Here is a 17,997-nt window from a genome sequence, read left to right on the forward strand (position 1 = left end):
TAATAATGTTCGTTCAAAAACGTAGAGTAAAACGTTCATTTCGAGAATATCTGGTGTATTTATGTCACCTTAACGATGGCCTTTGTTATTTACACCATTTCGTTTAAAAATCAATACACTTGTCAAGTTAGATGAAAAATAGGGGAGGAAGATGATTCTAAAATCGGTAACCAGCATACGAAGCAGTAAAAAAAAACAAAAAAAAAACAGAGTAATAATAAAAAAAGGTTATGGATAGCTTGCCATCTAGCTGCACAGTACTTTTGTGCTTGGCATTAAAAAGCAATACATTAGTTACTATTTTGAGTCAATTAGGAGGGTTGATGGGAAATAAAACATGCATGGCAATCGGCTTCGTTAAATGGATCGCTGTTGACAGACAGAATCCCAACATTTAAAAACGTGGAGAGACCGTTTCACTTTCCTTCCGGCTGAACAGACGTAATCGCCCAGAGTGCTGAGTAGCACTGCTGATTACTTCCATCCATCTATTTTTCAAATCGATTAATAAATTCGTTTATTATTTGATAAGACCAAGTAATCGAGCTTTTTTTTGGTTTACCTATTGAAGGTGTATTCACTTTCGGCTCGGAAGAAATAAACGTGATTTTTAAACTGTAGTTTAAAAACAAATTCTTTTTGGATGTGATCCCTCTCGTTCGGTGACGTGACCGAATAACCAAGCAGAGGCAAACTGGCTAAAGGAAAGTCATCCTAACAAAGAACAGAAATAAGAAAAGTAATTATCAATATTTGAAAATCTTTTTAATTGTTGAGTATTCACGATATTTACCTGAAACGTCTTGTAGAAAAAGAGACAGAAGTTGGTGAAAACAACCCAGAGCTTTTGCCAACCATTACTGTTTTTGAACTTACGCAGGAGGTACCCACTAAGCTGATTCTGAAATTTAAAAAAATTGAAGAATCATATTTAATTGTTCGATATTCAAAAAAGAAACGAATGGATTGGCGTCAAAATATTATAAGTAGGAATTCGTTTCACAGCTTGTTTGGTGTCAGAACAAGTCAAACAGAAACTCAATTAACAAACTAAGGAATAAAAAAAGCCCCACACAAAAAAGGAATAGAAAATACCTCAAGTGCCAAGAGATGATCTCGAGTACTGATAGACGTATTTCTGTGCCAACAAACATGAACTGTTGTATTACTCCTTTGCTGCTGTGTTCTCTCTTTCCCATTGGTGCCGACACTTGAATCTTCGGCAGCACCGGTTTTATCAAGCACTTCTTCAGAAGAACCTGTCAAGAAAGTGATATATTAAGCAAGCCACGTTAATTGAAGGGAATATAAAGCTAGCTTACTGCACGATTTCAACGAAAAATAATTTATTCTGGACGCATCGTCGGAGAGTTCTCTAGCTGCCTGGACGGCTTGAACAAGGTCTTCCAGCCACTTATCTTTTTCTTCTTGCGAATTTGCAGCTACCAAAAGGGCCCTGTTAAGCGATATGAAATCTTGGTAAGTTCACCAGAATAACTTGAAAACTAGAAATGTATTTTACCTATTTCCTCCATAGATGGTGAAGCAAAATTGATTGCCCATCTTGGGTTCGCTTTCCTCGACCATTACACCACGCAAAGGGAGCTGTCCATGAACTTTGAATTGCAGTTGCGGACCAGAAGTTCGATTGGTGTATAAAAGGACATCAGAGAACTGTAAAAACAGGTTTGAGTTAGCACTCGCATACCTCAATCAATCAAAACAAGATAAGAAACATACCAAAAAGAACATGCGCTGTTGAAATCCTTTGCGGGAGAGCTTTTGAAGGCAACCTTCACGGAGAAACTGACGATTGGGGTTAACGACATTATCAATCCCGACCAAGTCTCGTTGCAATTCAACCAGTTTGACAAAGTTTTCCTGGAAAAAGAAAGGCCAATTAAAGTTTTGACATGAAAAGTAACAAAATTGCGTTTTTCTTACTGTAGCGTGGATGTTGTGAGTGATGTTTGTGATGATATGTTCCATTTGCATTCTGGATTGCGTGCAGTCATTATAATCAATGTGATTTGGTTCATAGTGCTTCAAAAGGCCTGCACCAAACAAAACAAAACCAATAGAACGGTGCGTACATTTTGTGTACACTGGCTATTGGAACTTACGTTCGACAATGAGTTGATAATGCAGGATGCGCTGTAGTGGTCGTAACAGGAACGTGTTTAGAGGGAGGTAGCAAACTTTGCGTGTCTCAAAGTCGCGATAAATCTGCTCAAATGTTTTATTCCGCTTGAAGGACTGCTCCAATTTTTCCAGAATAAGACGGTGTTTTTCAATGTAGCGATTGTAAAGCTAAAGAGAAAAACCAACAATGTAGTTTTAGCATTTCGTATTGGAATTTTGGTTCAAATTAATTATACCTCCAATTTACTGGTTATTTTAAGCAACAAATCTCCAATGCGATGCACATCCCCTTTGGTGAATGTAGTCGTTCGGCCTTCCCTGTTACACAGAAGTCAGAAAACAACTTCTAGCAAAAGAAAAAAAGAAATTTTCAGGGAATTTACCAGGCAGCCATGCGATGCTCCAATTCCTTGAGCAAAAGGGTGTGATGTTCATAGAGTGGATCAACGTGATTAAACAAAAGAGTCAGCACCTCTTCCGGCATATACTCTTCCTTGTTGAGTTCGTCACGAAACCACTAGAAAGACAAAGTAAATAATAATTAAGAGCACAACAAACAATGACTTTGCCACGATGCAATTTACCAGATCGATAACTTCCAAGTCCTTCTTGTATGTTCGTTCAGTCATCAGTAACTCTTTGGCGATATAATAGGCTTTTTCAGTTGGATGGCGCTGTAGAATTTCAAGTAGTAAAGTTAACATCAAGATTACCGACGCCCCGGATAACATTACAAGTCTATACCTTTCGGCGCATTTCACCTTCCACAGGCCCATTGCTGGATTTCGCCGATGTGTTTCCAATATTATTATTAATATTGTTATTGTTTTCAATCGAGTGTCCCAACAACGGCGACAGAGGGGGAGAAGGTAGTTTCCCGGCAACTCCATTCCTACAAGAAAATTCCAAAATTTCGAAATTGAAAACATTGCAAACGTAACGCAAAAAAAAAGAAAAAAAAAGAAAAAAAAAGAAAAAAAAAGAAAAAAAAAGAAAAAAAAAGAAAAAAAAAGAAAAAAAAAAGAAAAAAGAAACAAAACAAAAAGACACTAACGGTGATTTGCTTTGATGAACCGGTTCGGTAGTTTCCTTTACTTGGGGCTCTTCTTCTTCTTCTTCCTCTTCACGTAGTTGACCAGCAACCAGATCCTCATCTGATGATAAAAACAGAAAAATAAAAATAGAATTAGTTTCACGATCGTCATTCTAATGAAACACAACAAACATAAACGGCTAATAAGTCTAAACTAAATACGGGAAAGGAACGAGTACCATACGACACGACATTGATAGAGGTTAAATTGAGACGGAGAGCACTCACCCGCCATAATATCCAAGCATGTTAGTTCGCATTTTGGGAAAAAGATTAGTGAATAGAGAAGAAAGCAGACGCGCTAGGTTACAATTCATTGATTTGTATTGAACAGGATTTGTTTTTCTTTTTTTTTTATCAGGATCTCCCGTTAACAAACAAATAGGGAGCAATCCGCTCCCGAAAAAGAAGGGTACACTATGACACTATTACATGAGTATTTTTTTCTTCTCCTTTATGAATTATAAAAACCTTCATCGGTTGGGAGCAATTAGATGTGTAATATCAATGACTCTAGGTCGACTAAATGTGGGGAAACGTTTCTTCGAAAGATAAACCGAACGGGGATTTCCGAAAATAATGATAAAAATAAATATTCAAGATAAAACGGATTCAAACCGGCCAGACTTCAAACGCAAGGAAAATAAATAAACTTTAAATGATTTGACTTTTTTTTGCGACTTTCGCTTAAAAAGAAAAAAAGAAAATAATTAAAGTAGCGGGGATCCATTGCAAGTTCTTACAATTGAGACAACTTTTTCAAAGAATACAAAACTATATTATAAGAGGGAGCTGAAAGTCTCTAGTCGAATAAAGAGGGGGGAAGAGTTTGATGAAAACTTCTTTTTCGCTACTTGATCAATGAAGTTCGTCAAATCGTAAAAGATCGAAACAATCACAGGGAGTCGTTAATGCTCTTAGAAAGATTGAGTCTAATCAAGACAGAGGAGTTGGGAAAATAATAGAACCAACAGGAGGCGGGGAAAGTTTGTCCAACGAGTTAGAAAACGAAACAATGGAATGCGCTACCGATGACTATGGAACAACACGACTAGAAGACTGATTGAGATTGGTATTGATCCAAACTCCTCCCATTCTCGAAAAGGGAGTCGGGCCACCATTATTCACATACTCCCACAATTAGAAACACGAGTCATTATCCGCGTACAGCTTCCATTCAAGAGACAGTGAAAAGAAAAGATTGCACGAAAAAAAGAATGTACGACACTTTTTCCTTTGGCAAGAATGTGAAAGAAACGAAAATAAAACGGTCAAACGGGTTGCAGGGGGGAGATGATTCAACCGGGGAGCGACGCGTTGGCGGCACAGTTCAACACACCGGTAATAATAGAAACACTCCGTCAAACTTTCATTTCTTTCTTTGTGTAAGTTTTTTCTTTTTCTTTTTTTTTTTTTAAATATTCCGAAGAGTTAGAGAGATGACGTGTTCATTGGTAAGAACATCACATTAATGGCCGTAGTGGGCCGGTCGAGATCGAGGCAGGGTGAGCCCATTTTGACGGAGCCACGCCGCTTGGCCTATAGGTAGTTATAAAACATTACGCCCAAATGGAATCTCTGCTCGACTTGTTTTTCGTTTTGTAACCAATCTAACGATTCCATACATTCTTGTTTTAAAATTTTTAAAAATGTTTAACAGACACGAGAGGAAACAAATAAAAAAAAATAGGATTTGTTCCATATAAACATTCCATTCCCCCACTCAATTCATGCAAAAAAAAGAGAGAAAATCTGAAAATCAATCAGAAATAAATGGAGTAAAAAAATTGACAGCAAAAGCTTGTGCCGATCGCCACCATGTCGCATTGAGCCGAGCCCCACCACCTCCCCCGTAACCGCCAAAGAAATCGAAGAGGAAAGATAGACATAATGAGAAGAAGGAGGTGTGTTTTCAAGCAGCGTGTACAACCGAGTCGATAAAACGACCTGACACCTACCGAACAATCTATCACTCAATCAATCCAAAGCCGAACACAAAAAATGAGAGGAAGAAGAAGAAGAAGAAAAACCCAAAAGAAGTAATTAAAAATAAAAAAAGAGCAGGAGGTGGGGGAGAAAGTCTGGCCGGCAACTTTTTTTTTGTTTTGTTCATGTTGGCTGTCTGCGAATAATACATTCAACTTGGAAAGGGAAATAGTCGTATAAAGAAATATCAATAGGAGATGGACGTTCATGCTACAAACGAATACACCGCGTTTTTTTTTGGTTTTGTTTCTGGTTTTTTCCATGAATAAATATCATGAATAATCAAAAGACGAGATCTCCGACCGAGGAGTGTTGAGGAAGCAAGAATGTCTCTATGTGTTATTCGGACGTATATATGTGTGGTGTGTGTGTTGATCGCATACGTGTGTGTTACGAGGAGCTATCGGAATAAGATTCCTCGTCTGGCAGGTTATCAATCGAACTGGGAGGAGAAGGGAACTCGTCCATCATCGTCATCGGATAGGGAGGAGGGTAGAAAATGACTGTCTCGTTGACTGGAGTAGTCTCCTCAAAGGAAGGCGGCGGGGGTAAGCAACAGAGAGGCATGGCGCTATCATCGACTAGGACGTCTTGGCCTGCTGCTGCTGCTTCTTCGACTTGGGCATCGACTTTGGCTTCGTCGACTTGGGCATTGGCGGCGGCGGCGGCGGCTTCAGACGCTTTAAAGCTACTGCTAACATCGCTCATCGTGTTGTTCTGCTCCTGGTGAACGTCCACACAGCCGCCATCGTCCGACGAAAGTTTCGAGTCGCAAGAGTGCTCGCTGATACGTGACAGGACGTGAGCTTGAAAGACGTACTCGATACTCGCCATCCTGTCGTAGATACTTTCGATACCTTGTTGATGGTTGTCGGGATGCGGAAGGCCGTCTTCTTCGTTCACAAACTCGAAAATCTGGTCTTCGGATATGAGATGCTCTTCCAGACTAGTGCTACTCAACGTGTCTTGATAGACAAAATCAACATCGCGGACATCGTCGGCTGTCAGAGCCTCGTCATCTTCAGTCTCGGCCGGTAAATAACTTATGGCCGACTCCTGGTCTTCGACTGGATGCTCGACGCTCACAGAAGACGTGGCAGTCGCGACTGGCACTTCTTCCTCCTCCTCCACTTGGCTCATGAGACTGCACATCTTTTCCTCCTCGGCCTCGTCGTCCTCGTCTGCAGACGTTTCGTGCTCTTCTTCCTTGTCAACGTCAACCACCAACGGGAAAGAAGGTTCGGCCGCAGTCGAGGTGAAATGCGAGGGAACAAACTCAACGTCGACAAGGAGAGGATTGGCGTCGTCGACGAGAACGGGATCAACCGTATCGTCTCGGCTACTAAAGGCGTCGGGAGGGGGAAGATTTTGAAACGAGACAAACTCGATCGATTTCGGACGGAATAGAGATTTAATAGCGGGCGGTTGGGGGTCGATCACGTTCAAATCGATCTCGACTAGCCTGGCGCGAGCGAACAGAGCATGCGGTTTCTCACGGTACGTCTTCTCTCGCAGAGAACGGAAACTTCGGCTACGCTGGAAATGAAACGAAACACTGTCGGCATCTGCGCTAGCCTCTTCCCTTAGGCCCATACCGCCCATACCGCCAATGCCTCCTGCGTCTTCCAGTCTGATAACCGTCTCGCAAGACTTGGAGGAAATCTTTGAGGTTTGTAGCCGACGGTGGAGGATGTAGGGGACTTCTTCGTCCTTCATGAGGCGATCGGGGGAGAAGAAAATCGGTTCAGACTCGGAGAGCAGCTCATAAGAGTCCCTCGAGACGGGATCCTCAAGAGCCGAAATGGTCATATTGGTCATGTCCTTGCCGACCGCTACCTCTGTTGGGAAAGTGTTGGGATCTGTGTACTCGCTCGAACACATGCTATTATCATCTTGGCTACCACCGCTCTGCGATTGTGACCTAACGCTGCTGGTTTGCAAGAGCTGCATGGATGAGATATGGGGGACGGGTAAAGGGCTGCCTCGGTCGGGGTCGTTTGTTAGACTGGGACTAGAACATGGACTTTGGATCTGACCTGCTGAGGGCGACGGCAGCGCTGAAGAAGATGAACCGGCCGTCCGGGGCAATGAGTGGAAGACCCCGGATGGCGTCTGCGACGGCTGTTGGTGATAGTGATAGGGCGGATGATGCGGGCTGGAAGATGACGCAGAGTTGTTGGAAGTGATGGGCGATTCCACTTCCATCTCTCTTTCAACGTCAACATCCCGATGGCTGCTCATCGATCGCGGCTCTCGCGAACGGTGCACATCCACAGTTTCCGTCCGCTCCGGCGTCGATATGCTTCGAGCTCGCGAATCTGAAATGGCGGCTACCGAACCACACGACATACTATCGTTTGCCACTAGAAAAATAGAAAGAAAAGAAAATGGATTTTTAGTATTTTTTTTCGATCAAAATATAATTGCCAGGAAACCACACGGCTACTACAAGCCCTTTATTTATTTGGGGAAAATAATTTACCGATAACATTGTCGCCAACGGGCAGGAGCGGATGAACAGATAAGCTCGTACCCACTCCACTGGTATGGAGGGGGCTTGTATGCCGGAAGGACTGGGATCTGTAACAAATTCAATAACGGTCAAACATCAGAACGCATCAAAACAGAAAACGGAAGCACAAACCTTTGAAAAGATTGCCGTTTGACATAGTTTTCCCGGACGAATTCAATTATCTCTTTTTGTGTGCGTCCAGTGTACCTAAACGGAGGGTGAACCCAGAAACAAGAGAGGAAATGTCGTAAGGTCGTCAAGTCTATTTACAGGGTTAAAAAAAAAGGGAAGTTTCTAACTTACCGGAAGGACGAGCCGCGGCTTAAAACACCCGGTTTAGGGCGCGGCTCGTTTTTGGCCGTCGGGCAACGGAAAAATCCGTGATGCTCGACACATTTCTTCCAAAAATTCTTGCATTCGTCCCTACATTCAAAGCAGAACTCCACAACATCTTTGTAATTTCCCTGCAAGTCCAATAGTTACTGGTCATTACCGGAGAAACAAAAGGAACAAAGATAAAAAATAAAACGAAAAGTTTGGCGTACGTGCGCTTCCGGATGGAGTTTAATTAGGAACTTCTTTCTTTTGAACGACAACTTTCTCACTTTCGCCCAGGAAAATGTGTTGATTTTGGCGAAATTCTGGAAGACTAAAACTCCCATGTGAGCTACTGCCAAATTCAATGGCACACCTTCAGGATCCTTTCCCACACGAAAAAACAAAAAGTTAATAACAGCGTACGCGTTACGTCATTCCAAAAGTAATGAAAAACTTACTTTCGCCGGATGCATTTTGACGCCGTAGAGTTCACATCGTCTGGCCGTTTCTAAAAGGTTCAGATCTGCCTCGGCTGGCGATTGTCCACTAGAGAAACACCCCGGCCCACATTTAATCAGTACCGACTAATGGTTAAGGACATTCATTGAGTAATAAAACTTACATGTGCTTTTTGTGGTTGTCCATGATTCGCCTTTCAAGTTCCGGATCCTGATGCGGTACAAATCTGTAAGACGAAAGATACGTGTGATCGGGATAGTCCTCTGCCACGTAATCGCCGCATTCAGCTGCAGCGGAAATCAATATCAAAACATGTATGTTATTTATAGAACGTCGAATTGAATGCCACGTCATTTGGGCGGGGTCAGGGTTGTAGGGATGCCGCACCTTGAACCAGGTATGATGCGATGAGAGCTGCCGTCTTGTCGTTGCATTGCAAAGTGCCTTGAGCCAAATCCTGTTTGATTTGCATACAGAAGAGATAGCGAGTGAATTCCTCCTCCAACTGAGCGGGATCTGGAGCGTAAAACTTGACGGCAAAACGCAGGAGCGGGTCAGTCAGGGATAATTCCAGCTGTCGATTCATTGGCTTCTCCAAGTCGAGCCAAAATTTGACGTTCTCCGAACTGGTGTACTCCAATCCGAAGTAGTCGGACTCCAAGAGATTCACCTGTTGACAGACCTGCTCAAAGAGCACACTGCCCATGGCTTTGGCCTGTTTCATTTAAAAGAACAAAGAAAAACACAAAAGTTAATCAAGAAGAAGCTTTACATCGCCCTCAATAGTATCGATCTCTTAATGTATTTAACAATGGGGGTAGCCGAAAATGGAGCCTGTCGCGTGCATCGACATGCACGCTGGATTCAACGCATGAAGGAAATCACCATTTTCAACACTTCCTTGATTGCACTGGATTCCCTGGCCGTTGCCAACGCCGTATCGTGCTTATCCGACCTGAATCACGTGCACCGCCCAGGGGGCACAAAACCAAGGGTGGAGAAGGGTGGAAATTTATGGGTGTTTCCCGCGTTCAATCTTACACTCTTAAGCATCAAGAATTTTCACATGATGAGTTTTAAAAACTCGACAGGTTTTTCTTTTCAAAATGAAAAAAAGTGAGGAGAAAACTCCATATTGGGTATTGTAGGCGAGGTAAATTTTAATTGGGTAGTGTGCTTAACACACACGATCGTGCGCCCGCACACACAGTAGGGATAACCAAACTCCACGTGAAGAAAGAGGGGAAGAAGAAAGAAAAAAAAAGTTCGTTAATACATTCCACCCCCCAGTGTCCTGATATTAGCCCTTTGACCTCCCAACTTCCTCCGGCGACACTTCCTCTTCCCCGTCGAACGCTTGTGGTCTCGACAAGGGTGGGAAAGTCGGGAACTCTTTTTTATTTTTCCTCGTTTACCTGAATCTGAAACATGGTGATTGTGTCATCGAGCATCTGAACACGGACGACGAGAATCTTGCTCGACCGCTTGGAGAGATTGGGAGAGGAGCCACCCCGGCCGGTCTCGTTTGTCGTTCCATCCATGGCTGAAATTCTCTTTCAGCCGCTAGTGATGAGCCTTCTTGCTACAATCAAACTGTAAAAAGACAAAAAGATAATCAATTATACATCGCAGATATCGACGTGTCACACAAAAGTCCCCCCCGAAACATAACGACAGACGAAGCGGCAGCAGCACTAGAGTGTCGAGGCCTACGCAAACATTCGGGATGAAAAGAATCCCGAGATTGAATGCCGTCTACAAGATGGATTGAGAAATTCTTTCTTTTCGATTGGTTTCCGAAACGGGAAACAGTCAATTCAGAGTCGGGAGAGTGGGGACACATCCAAAAATGTAAAAAGAAAAATATATAAAAGAAAAAAAAAAGTTGTCTTTCCGGTTGACACAACGACAGCTTTTTTTCGTGGGGCGGACGCGCGTGTAGAACGTCAGAAGACAGAAGGAGGAGTGAACCGTGTTAACTGCCAAACTAAAAATAGCCGGCGTCGAAGCCGGGAAAATCGGGTGATTGCTTTTCGAGACTTGTGTGCTGTGTGAGCTCAGCGTTACTTCCATGCTGAGACTTGACTTGTTTTTCTTCTTTTTCAGACTTATTTTTCCCCCCTCTCTCACGCTCGACACAAGAGCAAAAGGAGGCTGAATGGGAGGGTGGGGGGGGGGAGAGACACAGATGAGGGAAAAAACATTGGTGAGGAGCCAAATGAAGCATTCGAAAAGACAAGACGTATCACCCGTGGCAGCTGCGTGAGAATGAGGACCTTACTAGAGGTTTCCAGACAAATTAAGGTCTCATAAAGACCACGAAGGGAAAAAAATGTTTTCTATCACTTCGAAACGAGCAATATTAGACGCAAATGTTCGTCCACATTGTGATAAATAGCTGTCACTCACTTTAGATGACTAATTGCAGTTTGTGCTGGATTTCTATCTCTTTTTTTTATGGTGCTAATCACCTCAGAATCAACAAACTGCTTCTTATCATTTGGTGATTTTTCAGTAATACCCAACATTTCTCAGGCCATTAGCTTCCTTATATCAATATTATTAGTATTTGACGATAAACAATATCCAGCTGAGGCAGGTGCTTGTATAAACAAAGAGAGGGGTCCAATCTGAAAGTGGCTTAATATGGGACCTTATTGTTTGTTGAGTGATTGTGTAAACATCACCATCAGGTTGGTGCAGCTTTGATCACTCGTAAACATGTGCCTTTAAGCTAGCTGGACTAACTGAACCTGGTCCAACAATTGCAACTTGGAACAAGGATTCAATATCGTTGCAAGCAAGTTTCTGGCTAGACACTTTTATTGACAGAATAATTTCCTTTAGTTGAACTCCTCACCTCCTGAAGAAAGAGAAGAAAAACAATCCTGTTAAGAAACAAGGCTACACCACTTTCTTAAGTATTGAAGGATTTGAAGCACAGTAACGAAAAGCGGTAGAGCTCAAGCTTCAGGTGAAAAGGGTGGGGATTGTGACAGGCTCCTTGCAGCTGTGAGACACGGAGGCTCTCTATCGATATTCTCTAGGTATTTTGCAATTTTGAAATCACCAACGTACCTGGAACGATTATGATGCAAGTCAAAACGGCTCACACAATCCACGGACGATGAATACCATTGGAAATGAGTGCAAAATCCCGCTTGACACACCAAACACTACCGACTCTATACTCTCTCTCTCCCTTCTGAAATTTCCTCCAGTCCCCTACCCAATAAATATACAGAGTCGGTTCGGCGCTGTTGCCAGCTCGTCGTATTTGTCGAATGGGGGAACACCTCTTCTTCATTTACTCATTCAACTCACACAAGCCAAAGTAGGTGCAGAGACCAGACCAGAGAACACAGACCCAAGAGGTTCAAAAAATGTTTTCGGTTTGTGGTTCGGTTTGCGAGCAGACGCCCTTATCTCGATTTATGAGTTTATGTACGCACCCGAACGAGAAAGTCATCCGTCAGCGGTCAATATGGAGTGTCTTGGAAAACAGTTGGCACGTCTTGGAGATCTTCCCAAGCTAAAGGCTATATGTTGCTGACCCTTGCGGGCAATGGTTCTTTTTTTTTTTTTTTTTCTTTTTCTTTTCTTTTCGGTAGCTATTAACTCCCAACAGAAGTTACAAAAGTCCGGGAATGACCCGGGAACATTCTCCTCCCGCTTGGCTTCTTCTTCATATGCCGGCCACCAACATCGATTCTATTCTACTTTTTACAAGCTTCCATCCAGCAGGTCTCTTTCTCTCTGGACATCTAGTGGTAGTTATTTCATTTGACCGGACCACCCAACAAGAAAATATGTTACAACGCTTTCTCTTTCTTGCGTTTTCGTCTTCTACTCCCGTCATCTCCGGCAGTGAAGGGGGGACCCTTTTTCGCTCTTTACCTACGTGTGCGCACGCGTGTGTGTGGACGATTGTATGAGCTGGCTTACTATTTTTGGAAAGCAAGAGAGCAGAACATCAATCAACACATCTAAACAACATCCCTTCAATACCCACCCGGCTGGACTCTGGGCGTCAAAGGAGGTGGAGTCGGCTTAATGAAATGACATTTTTTAAAAATCCGGAATACATTCATAGGGAATAAAGCATTAGAGCACGCAAGAGCCAAACAGGAGGAAACGTCATTTCATATTTCTACTTGGTTGGCTTCGGGAAAGCGGCGTGTCTCAAACAGAGGCACGCGTGACAAGCGACGATATAATCTCAGTTTCAATGAGTTTGTGATTTAAACCAACAGCTCACTATTCACGATATGGCAAAAACGATAACCAGATCCTCAATGAAATGCTGATAAATAACTGTTTCGATAGGAATGACAGCAGGACATTGATCTATTCGCATGTTTATCTTGATCCAACCATGCCTAACCCATGCACGAAGCCGAAAAATCCTATCGCATTACGCACTTGGAGTGTGTGTCCTCAGTTCATCGCTCCCGAGCCGACCGAAACAAATGCCACAACGGGCCAAACCCCCCCTTGCCTCAGCATTTTAATGGGAGGAATTCATTGCAGCTATATTTCAACTCTTGAAAACGACTGACAGGCGAATGGAAAGAAGCTTAGGTCTTTTGCTCGGACAAGTGTGTGCTCCGCCAATAAACAAACCACCGTAAACCTACCAATGCCAGGACCACCACTGCTAAGCGGCAACCACACTGCTGATAAAGGGGTCCCAGCTTCCACTACGGCCATCATCTTATCTTTACGACGGACACACCCATCAGCCCCATACTGGAAAAGATTTCCGAAATAAACGATAAAAAACGGATTGAAGATAACAGGAGGCAACGTCAGTCAGGAATTTTCAATTTCCATAAAAACGTCAACAAATCTGCAACGAAAAGAAAAAGACACGAATGTAATGATGATGCTACATGTAATGATGAAGCAATTTGTTAAAAAGAAGTTTGTGTCGAGTATATCATGACGCCAGTTTTCGTAAAGAGGCCGACCCATTTGATTCATCAGGGAGGGGAAAGAGATTACAACAATTGAAAACGGCAGGCAAATGTAGGGTGATAAGGGAGATGCATTACAGCAAAAAAAGGGGGAAGGTGGGTGGGAGGGAGACGAAGGGGGTTGTTCAGGCTTTACGAGGGGTCAATGGTCGCCACGGTTTGCGTGCAGCCCGCCGGAGTTCTTGTGTGGCCAACTGGCGTCGAAGTTTCCTGTAATCGACAAGAAGAAAATGTAAATTTTAACCAGACTATGCAGACAAGCGATAAAAATCCCAAACGCCAGGTGACAGATGCTAGGTGACTAGAGCTCGGAGGGTTATCTCGGCTATTCAACTTACTATCGGGCTACGTCTCACTCACTTGGTAACTTGAGTCGAATGGAAAAAGAGGTCATCAGGTGCATCCATCCATGTGGGCAACTGCTTGATTCTTCCGCCCGAATGCCCATGAAGACCGCCGCGTGATCCATGGCTGCGAGCACCTCTTCCGGCCAGTAGGTTAGGTGCGGTAAGTGACTGCGGAGCGGACGGAAGCAAACTGGGCTTTACTGTCGGCGAGATAGCGGAAGACGGTGACGGAGTGCCCTTAGTTCCAGGCAATAAGGGAGCAAGACCGCTAGAATTGGTCAAAGCAGAGACATAGAGCTCTGACGGAATATTAGGTCGCAATGAAGATATTGGTAGAGATGAAATGCTAGATAAATTGGGTAGAAATGGAGATGCGTTGATGGGCGTTGGACTTCCGCTCATTCCCATGGCCAGACCAGACAGTGGAGCCAAAACGGAGAGTGGAGAAACATTGCTGGGACTCTCACGAGCAGATCGTTTGAAGGGGGGACCTTAAGACGAAAATTAAGAAAACACACGACATTGAAAATAACTGTGTCCTCCTAACTGTTTCAGCTTAATGAAATGGGAAAACTTACCTTCCAAAGGTGAGTCATCCAGACGCCTTTTAAGTCGGTCTCCGTCACGCTGCGGCAAGACGATCTTATCGTAAATGAGGCTACCGTCTATGTTGGAGCCAAACCAACAAGTTAGTTTATGAAACAAATTACAAATTTGTTTTGTTTAAATCATTTTACCGGCGGCTTTTGGAGGCTTTGGAAAAGCTTCACGCATCAGCTTGGGTTTGGGCAAGGAACGATCAGGCAGAATGAGCCAGGTAGCCGTAGTAGGAAGGATCTGACCACGAGCCAATCGGAAAGTCAAGTCAGCGACGCGTATACGTTTGGGAGGACGAATTGGTGCCAGCGGTTTTTGGGCACGCAACATCCAAGATTGCACTTCTGCAGGTGACTTTCGAGCCATACGCATTTGGACTACAAGGTTAAAAGAAACCAATAGTTTCACCAAGAGCTTTCTTTCGGGGACTCTGAGATTAACTTACAATCCTGTCGGATCGCTGCAGCGCTGATAGGAAGGAAAGGGAATCGTGCAGCATGACGAGGTCGCAACAAGTGAGCAGAAAACCTTCGAGCCAGCCGCGTTGTAGGTGTTACAGCTGTATGGAATTTTAAAGAAAACAATTAGATCTATTATCAAGGTATAATTAAGAAACAATATTACCCAAATAAAAAGCAGTTCGAGTCTACGATGAACGAGGAGAATCGAAGGAAACGGTAGACCACGAGCCAAAGAAAAATTATGCATATTAGATCAAATAATTCCCCAATTCGCACAAAATTTTATGTATAACTTCGAAGGGAGAACTAAAATCTCCATTTTTTTAGAAGTTGGCCTACCTTTCCACATCCTTGAGTTGTGCAACGATGTGGACGTGATGTCAGGGCTTCAGGACCACCACTCAAGTTCTTGGACTCTTCGTCGGATGAAGCAGGCAAGGCGGCCTTATTCGATACGGTAAGATCCCCGTACTTTTTCCAATAGGACCAACACGATTGGCACAATCTGCTTTGTGGTGGAACGGCAGACGAAGCAGTGTTATTTGGACTCCATGCGTACCATTGAACCGAAGTTGCAACTGGAAAACGAAATGTGTTAACGGTTAAAAAGCCGGACCGAAAACGATTGTAATTGGAGTTACCTGCGCAACATTCACAAAATTTGCCCGGACCCAAACCAATTTCGATTTGGTGAGCTCCGTTCTTCGATGATTGCGGAAGGGGTGGGCCAATTGCAGCGGGATGAGGTTTGTTACTAAAAATAATTGAAACAAAAAAGATGTTTCGAATGCAATAAATTATTTGTATGGTATTAATATTGCTTACTATGTAGGTATGTAGACTTGTTTTAGTTTTGATTCAGCTTCTACAGCCTTCACTCTTTTTTGTTGAACGTAGCGATCAGTAGTTTTCCATAAATAATAGTATTCGATTAAGCTGGACGGGACTTTCCAATTCAAAAAATCTTGGCGAACATCATTAAAATCTTTTCCGTATTTCTCTGTGATAAAACCAAATAAATGATTGTGAGTAAACTCTCGGATCGAATCGGAACACATCAGAAATTCAATATTACCCATTGCTTCTTCAAAAAGATTTGCTTCAGAGGCGGACCACTCTTCCATTTGATCACGACATAAAATAGGACCGGTTGGGGGAATGAGAGCACACATTGCTTTGCCTAAATCATATTCTGACTGGTGTAGTGCATCCATGGCATGGAACTAAAATTTAAAAAATAAAAATAGATGTAATGCATATTTGAATTTCAAAATGGTTCACATACCAAAGTTATATCTCTTGAAGCAGCCGCTGCACTCATGTGTAAGCTGGGTTGTTTGACAGAAGAAGAACAATCTAATGCTCGGGCGAATGTGCCCACTGATCTCGCAACAACCAGGAACTGATCTATTTCACGATCTGATAACCCGTGTTCAGGGGTCCACGTTAAGACTTCTAATTCTTCCATGTTGCGACCGTCTGTCGTACCTGTATTGACATATATGCTAGTATTTCTTACGAATATAAACGCCAAGTAAAGTTATTGACCTTCTTTCATAAGGGGGGTGATCTCTGCCTGAAACCGGGAACCAACGCGGATTTCTCCACGATCAGCTAGCAGAGTTCGCTGCACTGGATCGTACACCAATGTATAAAAAAATGCGTCCTAAAATTTAATAGTTGGAACTTAGTAAAGTGGTTGATCATAAAGAGATTTAATAATAGTATAATACCTCTTTGTCAATGTAAGACGAAAATGATTCAGTCTCATTAAGGAGGGTAACACTGCATTTCCCACGAATATTTGTTGCTGGAAGAATTTCAACTTGTTTTGAAAGGAACAATTCTCTTTGATTAAGCTGATTTTTTTGTTTCAAATTCAACTCTTCATCTACTGGCTCTTTCTCTTCAACCTTTTCAACTGCTTCTTTCTCTGTTTTAATTTCAACTACAGAGACAGTTTTTTCTTCTTCCTTTTTGCTTGAAGTATTGTCAACATCTGATTCTGTTTCCATCTTGACTGCAGGATCAGGATCAGCAGATGCACCATCAGCATTTGATGTAGGTGATGTGACAGCTTTTGCAGGAGAGCTGATTGGTTCGGTTTTAGCTGTACCATTACCATTATTTTCATTTACTCCACCATCAACAAATTCTAATAAAAATTCATTTTGAGATCAAGTAATTATTTAAATTTGTTAAATTAATAAGCTCACCTTGATGTTTATCAGCAAGGGAAAGCAGGGTAGCAGGTATGTCCCTTCGTCGAAAATAGCACATTACTTTGGCTTCCACATTACCGCTTGATGTCTAAATAGACACAAAATAATACTATCTGACAGGTGAAAGAAGATTACACTGACCTACCTTATTTAACTCTTCAATCCTTCGAATTTGATAAGGCATGGAGGGTGCAGTCTCAAAGTAGACATAGTCTGAAATTAACAACACATTAATAAATAAATATCACTCGGTCGAACCAATGTTGTTCATCGCGCCGAGTCTTGACATCTTACCCGGCGTATGTCATTGGCATTTCGTATGTGATAAAGACACTTACCCCCCACTCGATACATATTAGTTGTCATTTTCCAGTAGAAAACTTCGTCACTTAGTGTAATTCTTAATTCACAACAAAAAGTGTTTAATATAGTCAAATTATCATGAATAGTGAAAAACTGGTCGTACAAGCAATTTGGTACAAGTGTCTTCAGTTGCACCAAGCTGCCGCTAGGGGTAGCGTTTAATTGCACTACGGATCTAGATGGACGCTGAACCCTTCTCTGAACCAACCAAACAAATCAAACTCGCTTTTTCACAAGCCGCTCGCGCTCCAGATTGGGATTGCAGATTGTTAAGAAATAGAAATGTATCCTAGATTTTTAGCGTTATTTCCTAGTAACTTGAAAAATTATTGCTCTTGTATTGCTTGAAATCAAAATTTTTGTAACGACAAATCATTGGTAAAAATAGCAAAAGGAATAATTTTATTTCTATTTTTTTTACTTGAATTTGAATTTTTTGAGGAATTGACAGTGCAGTTGAGATATGATAAAAACAGCACAATGCGATTTGATAAATGTGCTTACTCAAATTTAGATAATTC

The 17,997-nt window shown here is 42.5% G+C and overlaps 2 protein-coding genes across 2 annotated transcripts; both read right to left on the bottom strand.

Annotated features, from left to right (window-relative positions):
- Positions 1-38: 38 nt before the first annotated feature.
- Positions 39-11,739, bottom strand: LOC124337588 (FERM, ARHGEF and pleckstrin domain-containing protein 1-like). The gene is made up of 24 exons (XM_046791633.1): positions 11,589-11,739; positions 9,926-10,103; positions 8,898-9,225; positions 8,674-8,797; positions 8,510-8,597; positions 8,279-8,434; positions 8,037-8,197; positions 7,866-7,940; positions 7,704-7,801; positions 7,258-7,584; positions 3,197-3,296; positions 2,887-3,034; positions 2,727-2,816; positions 2,526-2,659; positions 2,379-2,460; positions 2,124-2,310; positions 1,945-2,054; positions 1,741-1,881; positions 1,523-1,674; positions 1,323-1,456; positions 1,096-1,259; positions 794-901; positions 563-714; positions 39-488 (listed from the first exon to the last, which is right to left on the bottom strand). Exons 2-24 carry the CDS (start codon positions 10,049-10,051, stop codon positions 395-397), a joined length of 3,279 nt encoding a protein of 1,092 aa, XP_046647589.1. The 5' UTR covers positions 10,052-10,103; positions 11,589-11,739; the 3' UTR covers positions 39-394.
- A 1,648-nt stretch (positions 11,740-13,387) lies between these two features.
- LOC124335785 (metastasis-associated protein MTA3-like) lies at positions 13,388-17,671 on the bottom strand. Its single transcript, XM_046789242.1, has 16 exons — positions 17,452-17,671; positions 17,259-17,326; positions 17,108-17,201; positions 16,625-17,046; positions 16,440-16,557; positions 16,177-16,379; positions 15,967-16,114; positions 15,717-15,891; positions 15,533-15,645; positions 15,231-15,469; positions 15,055-15,076; positions 14,876-14,989; positions 14,571-14,807; positions 14,412-14,498; positions 13,847-14,324; positions 13,388-13,696 (listed from the first exon to the last, which is right to left on the bottom strand). Exons 1-16 carry the CDS (start codon positions 17,477-17,479, stop codon positions 13,612-13,614), a joined length of 2,631 nt encoding a protein of 876 aa, XP_046645198.1. The 5' UTR covers positions 17,480-17,671; the 3' UTR covers positions 13,388-13,611.
- Positions 17,672-17,997: the final 326 nt, after the last annotated feature.

This window comes from Daphnia pulicaria, chromosome 4, assembly GCF_021234035.1.
Source record: "Daphnia pulicaria isolate SC F1-1A chromosome 4, SC_F0-13Bv2, whole genome shotgun sequence".
Lineage (NCBI taxonomy): Eukaryota > Metazoa > Arthropoda > Branchiopoda > Diplostraca > Daphniidae > Daphnia > Daphnia pulicaria.

Bases quoted from the DNA above. Each gene is read 5' to 3' on its own strand.
- LOC124337588 (XM_046791633.1), bottom strand. From the start codon at position 10,051: ATGGATGGAACGACAAACGAGACCGGCCGGGGTGGCTCCTCTCCCAAT. The intron at 8,798-8,897 runs GTGCGGCATCCC...TTTCCGCTGCAG, and splicing joins CGCATCATACCTGGTTCAAG to CTGAATGCGGCGATTACGTG. The intron at 2,461-2,525 runs GTAAATTCCCTG...TCTGTGTAACAG, and splicing joins GAGCATCGCATGGCTGCCTG to GGAAGGCCGAACGACTACAT.
- LOC124335785 (XM_046789242.1), bottom strand. From the start codon at position 17,479: ATGACAACTAATATGTATCGAGTGGGGG. The intron at 17,202-17,258 runs GTAGGTCAGTGT...GTGTCTATTTAG, and splicing joins GGATTGAAGAGTTAAATAAG to ACATCAAGCGGTAATGTGGA. The intron at 15,892-15,966 runs GTAATATTGAAT...GTTTTATCACAG, and splicing joins TCTTTTTGAAGAAGCAATGG to AGAAATACGGAAAAGATTTT.